Source organism: Astyanax mexicanus, chromosome 11 (assembly GCF_023375975.1).
Source record: "Astyanax mexicanus isolate ESR-SI-001 chromosome 11, AstMex3_surface, whole genome shotgun sequence".
Classification (NCBI taxonomy): domain Eukaryota; kingdom Metazoa; phylum Chordata; class Actinopteri; order Characiformes; family Acestrorhamphidae; genus Astyanax; species Astyanax mexicanus.
In genome coordinates, this window is record NC_064418.1 from 24,960,426 (window position 1) to 24,975,229 (window position 14,804).

The window sequence follows — 14,804 nt, forward strand, 5'->3', positions numbered from 1 at the left end:
GCCAGATTAAAGAAAACTGTATAATATATACAAAACATAATTTAAAGTGAAGGTTAACATTTGTCTCTATTTGTAATAATGTATTCACTGAGATTAGATTTTGTAAGAAACAAAAAATTCAGGCATATATGAAATTTAAACAAGTATGCTGTGAACACAAAAGGCACAATATATTAATCAGTGTGTGTGTGTGTAAATGAATGGAATATATTCATTCAGCTACTTTTAGTTGTACCCATTGCTGACACAGATGTGCAAAAGCACGCACACTGCTTGTCTAATGAATATAGAAATGTACCACCAATAAAATAGGACTCCCTGGAGCAGATAAGCAGAAATCTATCGGCACCATGTCTAATGCCAGGCGTGGGCCAGTGCTGCACTGATCTGTGGAGCAGTGGATCTGTGTTCTCTGGAATGACGGCACCCCATCCAGTACTTTTGGGATGCAATCAAATCCTCTTAGCAATGCTCCAGAATCGATCTGACAGCCTACCCTGGACATTACAGACATCTACTCAAAGAGAAGTTTTAATACTCTTGATTTTGGAAGAAACAATGAATGAGCAGGTGTCCCAATACTTTTGTCTTTTAAATGTACTGCTTATATATTTTCAAGATGCAATTTTAATTTCATTTATTTTATTTTTTTTTTATCAAAGAAATAACCAGGATAAGGTTGCCAAGACCAACAAAACAACCCTTTATATTTCATGCAAATGCTATTTTTATATTCCAAAGCTGTGTCCTAGAGCTTACACTATAAAGAAAGTAATGGAAGTCTAATTTAATTTCTGTAACATATAGGTAATTACTTACACTGAACAAACCTGCCAGTCATGGGTAAAAATAAAAAAACATAATGAGGTCTGGAATATTTGTTTTAGGGACCGTTTTTTTTTTTTTGGCACATTTTGGATTTTTAGGTTTTAAGTAGGTTTGTCAGGTGATTACAAAACGAATCAAATTAATTACATGCTATGTGATTAATTCATTTTACCTGAGAAGAAACTGAATTAATGAATATCTGGCAAAGCCTCAAAAGCTCCCTGTAATGATCATCAGTCAGAAACAGATGAAATTACATAAAAAGATTAAATTAGATGCAAATAACAGAATTTAATATTTGACCATATTTTGATTAAATGGTTATCTAGTAAAGTCTAAATAAAATATTATTCATCTATTGAAGCCAGCTAAGTCAGCTAACTGGTGATGCTAACTGAATTCAGAGCTCAATTAATGGCTGATGTTTAATACCAGATTATTGTTATTGCACTGGTTAGATTAGTATGTTGTGGTGTTTGATATGATATGTGGATTATGGCTATAGTTCATTTCAGTCTTTAGTTATTTACCTCAGAACACTGGAATGCAGGATTGGAGTGTGTTAGCTTGGATGCTAACTGATGAATTAATTGCTGTTCTTTATGTCAGATACGGTGCTGGTTAGATATGGTCAATTCTTTATTTTAATAAGATGTTTTTTTTTATGTCGGTACATTACTCGGCTCTTCAGTTATGAAGGTTAGAACACCAGCACTAGGCTACAGTGCTGCTCACTGCTGTTTCAGATCGTGTATTTCTAAATTCTGCTTTAGTTCATCATTTCATTGATTCCATCTGTGTTTTCAGCATTGTATAAATCATAGGGTCCTACTATCAGTTTTTATATCTGCATGTTGGATCTGGAAGAAACGGTCAGGAGTGAAGTTATGAGTGACTTTGACTGACCGGATGACCAGATGACTCTCGGTAGTCAAGGTTTTCCAACAATAGTCCAAAGAGGGATGAATCATGAACCATCAGCATGGCATTTGGACACCCATGGCTTACGAATGCTGGAGGGCAACAAAGAATATCCTGAGCTAAGCCAACAGAAGAGCTACTGTGGAACAAGAGCATCCCGCCCTGCTGTGTACTGGACTGCATAACTGCAGACAAATCAGAGTGCCCATGCTAACCTCTTTCCATTGTCAAAGGTGGCAACAACGGACACACAAGTGTTGTAACTGGACTTTGGATGAAAATTAGCTGGTCCTGTTTTTGTGGTGGCTTTACTTCAAATTTTTAAATATCTGCTGCAAATATCTAGAAAGGTCTTTTGGATTAAACCTAATTGGTCACACACTCCATTACAAATACAATAATTTATTATTCCAAAGGGTACCTTTAACGGCAAATTATTATTTGCAGCATCTTTGTTTAGTGTAGAGTGAACTCTTTTGATGTCACACAGAGGTCCAGGAATAAAATCCATGTATTAATATTATAGAAGAATATTAGGCACATGGTCTTAATGTATTGGCTCATCTTTGTATAATGCAGTAATGACCTCAGGATTTTAAATTTTAAATTTAGATTTAAACTGACACTCGGTAGATTTTGGACATTTGGGAATTTAGCAAAGAGTACTTTTAATGCAGGTTAATAAAAACAAATTGATGTGTACATTTTATGTTTTTATGTATTTGTTAATTTTGTTAATTTATGAAATACTATCAACATGTGAGCTATTACATCCAACAGACCTACCAGACCATCCTGTTTTAAGAATAAATATATTAGACATTGCACATATGGTTATACCCTGACTGGTATCATAAATTAGAATATTTTGTCACCTCCCAACCCAGGCATACTACTGAATTTTTAATAAAAAAAAAATCATAGGGACAGCTGCTTTAAATTTAAGGAATTGCTTCAAGGCACAAAAATGTAAAAGATAATAGGTGTCATGTATTCGTAGGCCATTCTAAAAGAACCACTGCAAGCTATTCTTTATTTAGGCTAAACATTTTCAACCAAATCATAAATGTGCACACTTATGAAATCTAGATCTTGTGTTTCACATCAACACTCAACATTTTTTTGTCTGCACTGTAAAGAAAGAAACAAATATAGAAACAATATTGTTGAGTTATATGTTAGTGCAGTTTTATGTGCACTAGCAACCTCTTGATAGATTTGTTCATTTCAAGTAATAACACTTTAATGTCTTTTCAGATATACTTTATAAACTTTCTTTGTACTTAATGCACTCTTTAAAATAAAGGTGCTACAAATGGTTATCTAAGTTCTGATGCCTTAGAAGACTTTTGGTTTCATAAAGAACCTCTTTTGAAAAAAAGAGATATTTCAGTAAATATAAGATTTTAAATAGGCACAATCTGTAGCATGTTTAGTGTGTAGAGAGAGCACATAGAAGACTGGCATCGCATGAGGTGGTTGTTTTAAGTCTGTGTAAAATATAATAACAATATACTCAATAAGTCAGGACCTTGGATATAGAATATTTGAATTTGTTTTATGGTTCCCTGAATGATGCCACAGAAGACCCAGGTGTACTGTATTAGTGTGCAGAACCTTTTGTGCTGGAATTATAAACCTTGATTTATAAAACTGGATTTAGAGGTTCTTGACCACTTTGAACCTTTCATTATGTTCCAGTGATAGAAAAAATATAAGAATGCTGTTTTCTCTCTGTAATGCATTCAAATATGTGACTCAGTAAAAATCTAATAGAATATGTGTTTTTATATAGTAGAATATTTTATTTAACCATTATTTTATAACTGATATTAAACTTTATTTTTCGCCAACCTTAAACAGGAAAAAAAACCCTCAAAAAGAGTGTTCTGAATAAGATGAAATTAATTTATATGAGCCCTTACTTTGCTGTGCCATGTCTTACTTCAGTGTGTTGACGTATTTTTTTCCAGTAAAGTCCATTGCTTTTAAGAGTGTAGACATTTATGTAGTGTTTGATTTGTGTAATGATCTGCATCCCCAACAATCCCCGTCATTTTTATTTTCCACCAAGTGTGCATCATGAAGAGAAAAACAGAATCTGACCCAAGTTGAAAATTCTGATGCTTTACCTGATAATTTGTACTTTCACTTACATTTCCTAAATATAACCTTTTATTTAGCCATTATTTAAATGAAATTCAATGTGTTTTTGTACTGATCATCTCTGTGATCATAACTCTCAAATAAAAAAATAACTGTTTCGTTAGCTAAAAAACCCAGTGAACCAACCCACATAAATTATATATTTTTTTATTTTTAAATGTATATGTTTTTGTGTAATTAATTATTTAATCTGTACTTTCAGTTTAGGTTGAAAAAATCTTCTTTGTCTTTCTCTCTCTCATTCTTTCTCTCTCTCTCTCTCTCACACACACACACACACACTTAGTGTAACACTTGCTAAATGATTGCTGGTCAGTCTGATTTGCTTGAGGGCAGTGCTGTAAAAGGCATTTTTAAGTCCAAGAGGAAAATGACCAGCAGAGCTAACGAGCCTTTGTGTGTGAACCCAGGGAGTCCCTCCATGCATAAGACCAGAAACAATTAGGCAGGAAACTACTTATTATAAACACTATGAGTGCAGCCTTACACTCACCAGGAGGTAGTCACTGCAAACCAGAGACTAGTCTCACACACACACACACTAATGCATGTATAGTCACACTTGTACTAATGTTACACAAACACACACACACACAGATAGACTCACACTTTTCAGTCAGGTAGAACACACTGAACAAAGCGATGCATGAAATATTCTGAATTAATTTATTGACACATAATTCCATGAACATGACACATCATATTAACACGTAACAGCAAAACTGGATGACTAAATTATGGTAATGTATGGTAAAAAATATTTTATACTAATTAAGCACAGATCAGTCTTTCCTATATAATGAAAATGGCATAAAATCGGTAAGAGAGAAAGTGACAGAGAAGAAGAAAGAATGAGAAAAGAAAGCAAAAGTGTATGTGTGGGAGAGATGAAGAGAAAAAATGAGTGACAAAAAAGAGAGGAAAGAGAAAGAAAAAGTATGTGAGAGAAAAATAGTGGTAAAGAGAGAGCGAGAAGAAGAAGAGTAAAAGAAACAGAAAGAATGAGAGAGCGAGGAGACAAAATAGGACTGAGGTAAAGCTGCAATAGCAAGAGCACCCATTCAGAGCTGTGAAAAACGGGGCGTAAAGTACCCTCCCATTACAATGTCATTTCATCCCAGCACAGTCTTTAAGTAATAACACTCAGTGGGGTGTGTCATTATCATCCCCAACTCCTCTGCCCTCCACCCGCCCAACCGTCCTCAGGGCAGGTGCTCCCGCTGTCATCAACTGTCCACGTGGACTCCACCTCCCTCTGTATCGCTCTTCCACATGTCTATGTATTCCACTCCGCCACCTTCCACCCTCCTCCCTCCCATTTCGGTGGTGAACCCACGAAGATGGACACCACAAAATCAATGACCAATCCATAAACATCAACTTCTTTTATTGTTGTTTCTCTCCATCGCGTTCCCTCTTTCAGATGTAAAAGCACAACACAATCAGACGCAGCTAAAGTTTACCCCCTATCAGAAAATACAGAGGCGCAGTGGGGCCCTAACACAACAAACAATTCAAAAATCAATTTGCTGACCCCTGCTGAGCACAAGTTTACCTTGTGAGATGGGTCAAACTAGATATGAGGAAAAAGTCATTTACAGTTGTCATTCAGTCTGTTTATAGGCTAGACAGTTTTTGTTTATTCTTGTTTGATTTCAAACTGAAACTGTGTGAAATGATGGAGAGCTGCAAAATGTCCTTGTATCATTACACATTAGTCTGCAAAAGCTCGGCTTTCATATTTTAAACATAAGTGGGAAGAAGCAATTCTCATGATTTTATAAAATAAAGCCCCAGGTAGTTGGAATCGGGTACTCTGCTACATCAGGCAAAATATGATGTTTTGTTGTACATTGTGGTGTTTTATGATAGCATGTTCCTTAGCTTGACTCTAGAAAGAATTTATTGGATTACAATCTTTTAAAGGTTCTTTTAACACTTGCCAACCTCTAAAACTGCATGGTCATCCAGTCAAAAGCAATATTTTATGATAAAATATGAGTTTTTTCTAATACTGTATTGTGTTTTGTGGCAATATAGATTATGGTATGCTGTCCATGGCATACAAAAATACTAAAATCTAATCCTTCTACCTTGACTGTACAAATTGCATGGACTTGTATTACACACTTCTATACCTTACAGTAAGTCAACAATAGTGAATAATACATTCTAGTGTGTAAAATTTGCTGGGAATTTATAGAGTATACTGTAAACAGAATGCACACACTCGTATTTCCGAAAAAGTTCCTTGAAAGGCTCCTTAAGGAACCAGTAGTGCCATTCTTTGTGCCATTCCTCAAGCATTCCTTTTTTGCTTTCTGCTTTATTTAGAGTGTATAGTAAAATGAGATGTGCATTTCATTGGCTGTGAATGATAGGATCATTCTTTTATTGGATCTCTTTGAATCACTGAATAACAATGCATGTGAAGTTCGTTTGGCTCGTTCAGAAAGATCTACAGTGAGCAGCAGCAGAAAATAAAACAAACAAAAGAGCTTTCTAAAGTGGCATAGATTATTTGATGGCTCATAAAACTGAATCTGATGCATCACGCCTCAAACAAGTCGTGTTTATTTGTAGCTGCTGTTATGTTATGGATTTAGGTATTGTGGGCCATCAAATAATAAACTGATATATTTCTGAGCTGTAATAAAAACGCTCGCAGACCGCAGACACATCTAAGAAGGAGGAAGAAGAAAAAGGAGACAGAAAAGAGTTACAGCAGGAATTTCAAGCCCCTTTAAGAATTTTTCGCCGTTCATTTCAGCACCTGGACAGCTCCTCCGACGCCTCGAGGCTATGTGTGTGCCAGTCGGGGGCTTGGAGTTATAAACGATATGGACTTTCTATAGTCTGTGCGTATTCCACATTCTTACTGTTGACGTATTAACGTATACAGTAGTTCTGCATCTAAAGTGTGTGTGTGTGTGTGTGTAAGAGAGAGAGAGAGAGAGAGAGAGAGAGAGAGAGAGAGAGAGTGTCTGTGTGTGTGTGTGTGTGTATTGGGGAGCAGTAGGCGCTGCAGCTGCGCTGAGCTGTGAAAATTGCCGAACAATCGGGATCACTGTTCGCCATCCTCTCGCCTTTCCCCTCAATTAGCATAGTCCGCTGTGGTTGATTGACTACCGTAGCCGGACTGGGAGCGCGCTTTTGTCCCCTAATCACACCAGGATGGCGGGGGTGACAGGACCCAGGTGAGGCCTGAGCTAAAACGGATTAACGCCGTTTTTTTTATATTAAAGACAGCATGAGAACGGAAATGCTTCCAGGAACCGCAAAAAAAAATCACGCAATATCTCTAAGTTTAGTTGCTACAAAAACTTTTACAGCGGGACAGTACAGCGTTTGAGCAGACAATTGCGATTCACTTCAGGCTTCCACTGCTATATGTTCCCATCTGACCTCCATTACCCCCCTGATGGGTCCGCAATCGAGGAGAATTCAATTAGCCGTATAAATTGGGATATTGTAGCCTTATTTAAAAAGAATCAAAAACAACTGTAGGGTCTTTTTTGCATCACTGCGCGTTTTCTTCCCTTCTTGCATCAGAGCTCATGCACTGCATTGTTAACACTTAGCAACAATGGCTGCTAATAGAGTAATCTGTGCGAACATTAGGAGTTAGTAAACTTGTGAGTGACAACATTCCGGCTCCAGTATGCGAGGGAAACAGGCAGATGCGCCTTGATTGCTATTCCAGGCTGCAGTTTGCTGTAATGAGCGAGCGGCGGACTGTTGGTGTGCTGATTACCGCTCCTTGGGGACCCTCTGTTTTTCCTCAGTAATTGATAGTTAGACTCCGCTTTAATTAAATACGCTGTCTGCTCCATTGATGTATATTTTGCGGACCAGAGCGAACGGATTAGGCGCCGCGAGGCTGCGCTTTATGACTCGTTGTTAACCCACAGCCCACAAGTTAAGTTACATCATGAGACACTAGTTGACCAGCAGTAGGTCTAATTCAGAATACATATGTAAATAAATCAGCCACGACCATGCAAATCAGTCAATAATCAAAATGCGAGAATGAGACGCCTTCCGCTCAAGCAGAACACAAGCAATCTCCTTGTAGAAAGAGGGAAAGATAGAAGGAGAGTAAACGAATGGCTAAAGTTTTTTTTTGTTAGCTTACAGATGGGAGGGCATCCGAGGTGTCAAAGGTGATGTTTTCTCTCCAACTCACCCACTCTTTTCCCACCAAAAATCCCTGCCCGTTTCACGTTAAATCTAGCTTTTTGTGTGGTCCCACATCCTGCACCCCACCCCCTCCCATGTCCCGCTCTGTCACTGCTCTGAAGGGTTGCCCCGGGTTCCCGCACACCTGTGTGGCTGCCCGTTCCCTTCAGGAATTCGCTGGGGCTTGTAATCAGCTTTGTGGAGCTATTGAGTGCACGGCTCACTGAAACTTCCCAACCGCACAGCGCGCTGGACCACTGAATGGGAGTCAGCGTGGGGCGCCTCTCCAAACCCCGGGCTCCGGGCCTGCCAAATTCCTGCAGAGTCTCTCACAATCATCCCTGCACAGCACGAGAGAGAGAGAGAGAGAGAGAGAGAGAGAGAGAGAGAGAGAGAGAGAGAGAGAGAGAGAGAGAGAGAGAAACGAAGAAGAAGCTCATTAATGCATTATAAATGCATTATGTACGTACCAAACACATTTGTCTAATTTTAGTTTAGTTTGAAACACTCCTTTCCCACTAAGAGTGTCCGTTGTCTACCTCCATAAAACACACATAGTGAAACATGTATAATCATTGGTTAAATATGAGAGCGTGAATGCTAATGCAAGAATATTTTTACACAATTCAAATATGTCAACTGACTAAAAGGAACCCATGTCTAAGATACGTTTGTCACATGACCACACCTGCTCATGCTCTAATAAGATAAGGTGCCTCATATAGTAAGGTAAGGGGATAAATATGGGTCATTGAACTCAAATCACAAAATCACTTTTGGTTTAATAAAGAATCATGCATGTAAATGAGATGCGTGTTTGTAAAAAATCAAGTTTACCAGTTTTTCACACTTACACATAAATATTACAAACATTTTCTTAATTGAAGCAACGTGGTTCTTCTACAGCATCAATCAACCAAAAAAAAGCACCTTTATGTTAGGAAAAAAACGAGTTTATTGTTTTGCAACCCTTGTATATACAATATTTAAATAATAGAATTTTGAAAAGCACTTAATTATTTCTAAGATTGCTCATATGGACCAAACTCAATTTTCAGTATAAATGGAAGGCTACGATTTTATGTATACCGTAGTTAAAGAAGATACAGTTGCTCCACCTCACAAACCAGCCCAAACAAACACAGAGCGCAAACAAACTTCAGACACGGACCACACTAGCCGAGTCAGAAGCGAAGGGGCGATGGTGTTTAATAAAAAGTTTGGAGCAAGTCGTAGGGCTTTTGCAGGCCTTCTTCTGCAGGCAAAGCCACGTTTGTGCTGCTTAAAGGCCTGCTGCGGAGTGCCGGGCTGCAGAAATTGCGGTGCAGCATCTTCTCCTCTTGGAAGGGCGCAGGATTAAGAAGCAGCAAGATTGTTAAACATGTCAACGTGTAATTGCACGATAAGGCCCTCGCGAGGAATTTATTGGCCCAGTTGCTATTTCTATTCCCCCCTAATCTCGTTCAGCACATTCGTTCCGTGCAATCTGTCTCCGTAATCTTCTGTGACAGCGGCGACCAATAGCAGCGTGCCGGCTCTTTTGGAGAAGGGAGAAAATATGCAGAGGCGTGATAAAGTGATGCTAATTATCCCCATTTAGGACAGCGGGTGCAAGAGATCGGGAGTTTACGAGCGAGCCAGCAGCACTGATGGCTTCCCAACGCAGAATATATCGGTGGTTACAAGATAAGGGCATCGCGCCCCTGAGACGATTTATTGGTTGGGGTTCACCAGCACCCCTCCCACTGCCAACCCCAAACCCGTTCTGTTCAGCCGCCCCCCCTTCCAAACACACACACGCCTCCCCGCGCGCCCCTCTTTGCTGGAGTGGTAAATGATTTTGGTTAAATTTACCAGAACGCTTTCCCTTTAACCTGGCAACGTGCCGTGACTTGCACTCCGCCTTCTGTGTTTTCAGCTCTAATCCGTGTAGCTTTTCATGGGCTGATAAAATACAAATAGCTGCCGAGTGGGCAATCCCTTACCTCAGGTGATAAGAGGAAGGAAAATATATATACGAACCCTCATTACAATTTTGGCCACTTGGTCATCATTTTCTGACAAAGCGCATTTTGGAGAGTTTAGAAAAACAATATTAACAAGAAAAAGGACAGTTTACTACAAAATATCCGCTTCATTTACATTTATTTTTGTAAATAAATGTCCCAAGATGATTATTTATTTTGGGGATTCTAGGAAAGTTCTAGGAAATTAAGGAAAAAAATAGAACTACTTATAACGTATAGTTTATATACAGTCTAATAACTAAACGGCGAACATATATATATATATATATATATATATATATATATATATATATATATATATATATATATATACCCGTTATTATAAGATATATAATTTTTTTATAGATGAAGCAACTTTTAAATTTAAAAAATGTTCTCATCTTATAGACCAGGCCACTCTGAAATATCAAAATATTCTTCAAAAGTCTCGCGCTAAAAACCCACAATATCAAAGCGTAACTGTTATACCATATTCAAAAAATGTGGGTTGCAAAATATGGTGGTTGATTGACAAACCTTTCAACAATTAAATAACCTGGTAATTAATTGTTTATGACTGTTTGGCGAGGCGTTTCAGATTTCTCAGATTAATTTCTTCTCTAAACTCGATTCTACTGCCCTTATGAGTTCAGGTTGTGTGGGTCATACAAAGAAGCTACCTGTTAAAATGCCTCTGGGCCAGACACTTGTTGCTGAAGCTGCCCCAAAGTGACAGTGTGATGATAATGCTTTGCCTTGATGCTGACCCTGAAGTCACGGTCTCTGCTAGTTAGTAACAGGTTCATTTAAAAAAGTATGTCCAACACTTTTTTTTTACGTCATTCTCAAAAACTCAATGAGCGCAACAGAGCAGGCAGTTCTTCAAAAAAGCGCAAAAATAAAGAGAGCGGTAACACGAAAGATTAATATGACCCACAGTCTATATAGTAAAAGGATTAAGTGCACATAAATTTACAGCAAAATAATTACAGCAAAAACTTAATAATTTAAATATTTGCTGTAATAACTCTGCAAATGAAATCCCTTTAAAACGTGAAATTCACTCTTGGTTTGCAAACCGCATTCTTGTCAATTTACTACAAAAACTGCAGTTTTTTAATACTTCATGAAGTATTAAAATCTAATCTCTTTAGAAACGGATCAGTAAATGCCAAATTGAAATTAATCAGTTTAATATTATTGCGAAGTCTGTGTTTTTTATCTTCTCTTTCTCATTTTGTCCTCAAACAAGCATAATCACACATTTTCCATAAAATTACCTTTATATAAACACTGTAATAAAAATGTGTTATGAATGTGGCACATTTACTGCAGACCTAATCATTTTTCTTATGCTGGTCTGACCTTGAGAAGCTGACAGCAGAAAGATCTTCAGTGTTGAACTCGTTTCTGGTATAAAGAAAAACTCATTATAGTAGTAACAAATTAAATGTGTGCTGAACTTCACATTAAGGTCGTTTGAATTAATCAAGTTGTAGACAATTGTATAAATAAATAAGGAAATGTGCGCTTTATCTCTAACAACCTGTTATTATAAGATATAAACATCTTCACAGGTTTTACTTGGAAAGATGTTTAAATAGCTATGCAGCGATTTTCCCCCCAATAACATACAATATGATAAATTAAAATGAATGACAAATTACATTTTTCCTAAGTTGTGGATGTGCATGTCTGTGGATGTAAGGACAATTTATTTACAGTTGCCTTTAATTAATTTTAGATCATCGTTAATACAGTTCATAAAACTTACTGTATGAAATACTGGTGGATTAAATAATGTATACTTAATGTATACTTAATTTAATACTAAACTAGAAGAACCAGATTTTTATAACGTTCCCCCTAAAATCAACACTTTAAATAAGAATATGACAGCGTTATGGACAAAATAAAACTAACACCTTTTAGAAGCAGTGTAACATTCTTCAAAATTTTATTTAGACAATGAATCAGCGCAAAATCAGGATGTGAACTGGCAGGAATGCATTTCATAAATTATATACAGCAGCAGTTACGTGCCAGTCTTCTGAAATATTAAAACTTATTCACAATTTACAAGAAATATTACAGCATAATTCAGGTACATAGATTCACGTATACAAATGTTTTGGTAAATGTACTATGCAGGAAACTCTTTATAAACTCTCAGAAACATGTCCAAGTTCTCCAAGTTGTGTTAGATGCGACCTTGTGAAGTTAAAATAAATTTGCACAAAGAATTCAAGAAATGAAATATGGAGTCAATGTGAAAAGCGCGGAATTATCTTTCCCCCATAATTTATTATTTGTTTTGGCATGGCCAGGAAGAATGTCAGTTCGAATTCATGACGATAATAATGATAAGTAACGATGATTTAAAAAGTTAATTAAAAGTGACAAATATGAGCAGATCTTGCTTTGTCCTCTGAACGGCAACTCGAAACAAAATTCTACCTTCAATTACAAGACCATCGTTAAACGTTTTATACAAAAAAGTAGTTAAATGGCCATCTGAAAAGAGGTAAATATTTGGTGGTGGTGTGTGTAGACGCGCGTTTTTTTTTTACCCCCAGCATGTCCGATTATTTCAGATATGCGTCAGCGGGACAGTCCCGTTTACTCCGGCCGCTGCGCTCTGGTAGTGCTGCGGCAAAGCGTGCAGTCTGCTCTGGACCGACGGGTCCCCGGACTCACCGCTCGGCAAGTACATGCTAATCATCTCCCGCAAGTCTCCGGGGCACGGGCCTCTGGAGTGGCTGCTCACTGGAGGGCTGCCGTTAGGCTCGGATTTGACGAGGGAGCTCAGCGTGCCGATGGCGGAGGAGGACGCCACGCTGGAGCTCTGGTGCTGCGAGTATGAAATCCCACCGTAGCCCGGCGGGGACGCGCTCATGTAGCTTTGGGAGTTTGAGATGGGGCTGTACTGGAGGGCGCTCATGTCGTAGCGGTGCATGGGCTGCGGGTTGTGCGGGTGGTGATGGTGGCCGTGGTGGTGGTGATGCGCCCCGCTGCCAGGGTGCTGCCCGTATGCCAGCTGCGCCTCCTGCATCATGGCAGCGGCCGCGGCGGCGGCGGCCACCTGTCCCGAGTACGCGCCGTTCGCCCAGCCGTTCATATGCGCGTAACCCGCACCGCCGGAGCCCCCGTGGCCCCCTGGGCTCTCGAGCCGCTGACCCACGCCGGCCGGGGTCATGCCCACGCCAAGCCCAGCGCCCGCGCCCGCCCCGCCCAGTAGCCCGCCGGCCAAAGAGTACTTGTCCTTCTTCAGCAGTGTCTTGGTTTTCCGCCTCGGTCGGTATTTGTAATCCGGATGCTCCTTCATGTGCATGGCGCGCAGGCGCTTCGCCTCGTCGATAAAGGGACGCTTCTCGGCTTCGGACATCACCTTCCACTCGGCGCCAAGGCGCTTGCTGATCTCCGAGTTGTGCATCTTAGGGTTCTCCTGAGCCATCTTCCGCCGCTGCCCCCGGGACCACACCATGAACGCGTTCATGGGGCGCTTGACGCGCTCCTGGTTCGCCTTACCCCCCGCGCTGGGACCCGTCTGACCCGGATTCGTGTTGGTCTGGGGTCCCGGGGAGTGCAAGTCCGTCTCCATCATCATGCTATACATTCACGTGGCTTAGAGGTTGCTCACCCAACACAAAAAAAGCATGAACTTTTGGCGCTAGTCCGCTCGAGCGCAGGTGCAACACGCGCGAGCAGAGGCTCCGGAGAGAAGGAAAAACGGAGTGTAATTTAATCCAAAAAGTGGATGTGAGTTTTGAAGTTCTCTTTCTTCTGCTTTCCTCCCGTATCTTAGTTGAAGGTTTTTTGCCACTGCTCTTTCACGTCCACGTTAATTGAAAGCGCATTTGAGCTCCTTTCCCTGGTGGAGTTGAGGAGCTCGTTAAAGTGGCGGCCATATGATGCGCTTTGACAGCGATTAAAATGAGCGAGCGGCCAATGGCGCTCCAGAAAGAGGCTCGATTTGCATGGAGCTCAGCGCGCTGACGTAGCGAGCGAGGAAAGAGCTGGTAGGAGGGGTGGGGGCAACAGGGGTCAACACCGCCCCTCTAACGGAAAGTAAACAGCGGGATAGCCTGCCAGATTAGGGCTACTCCATGAGTTTTAGTAAACGAATACCTGGAAAAGAAAATAGCCTTAAAATATTTTAAAGTTGTTCCCCTCAGCAATAATGTGCTTGGTTGAAAATAAAGACAATCTATTATTAGTATTTCAGTTTTCACAATACTTCTGGGGCACAGTTTGCTGTGTCCGGTTTCTAGCATGGAAAAGATATGTGGTGCCAAGAGTCACTTTATGGCATACATTACTTACGAACTCCCAGGTTGGGCTTACGTTCTTAAAACAAAGGCGCACTTGAACAAGACCAAGCATGTTTTATAAAGAAACTGTTTTTCAAAACAAAGAACAAAGAAAGCAAATGCAAATGTTCTTTATCAATTCTTTACATTCACATCTCTTTTACATAATTGGTTCTTTATGAAGCCGAAAAAGGTTGTTACATGGTATCGCTCATAGACCCCATTGTAGCACCTTTATTTTTAAGGGTGTAATAAAGTACTTTACAAAGATTTACTGATATTACTTTTCAACTTAGCATGCCCCAAGTTTACATGAACAATCTTCTCCGTTTTTTTTAGCACTTATTATGGAGATCAACTATAAGATACAATCTTTAGGGTACACGGTTTGTAA

The 14,804-nt window shown here is 39.5% G+C and overlaps 1 protein-coding gene across 1 annotated transcript; it reads right to left on the reverse strand.

Moving 5' to 3' along the window:
• Positions 1–12,040: 12,040 nt before the first annotated feature.
• sox1a (SRY-box transcription factor 1a) lies at positions 12,041–14,170 on the reverse strand. Its single transcript, XM_049485173.1, has one exon. The coding sequence runs from the start codon at positions 13,714–13,716 to the stop codon at positions 12,691–12,693; it is 1,026 nt and encodes a 341-aa protein (XP_049341130.1). The 5' UTR covers positions 13,717–14,170; the 3' UTR covers positions 12,041–12,690.
• Positions 14,171–14,804: the final 634 nt, after the last annotated feature.

What these genes read in the sequence shown, in the direction of transcription:
- sox1a (XM_049485173.1), bottom strand. Translation starts at nt 13,716, where the DNA reads ATGTATAGCATGATGATGGAGACGGACTTGCACTCCCCGGGACCCCAG.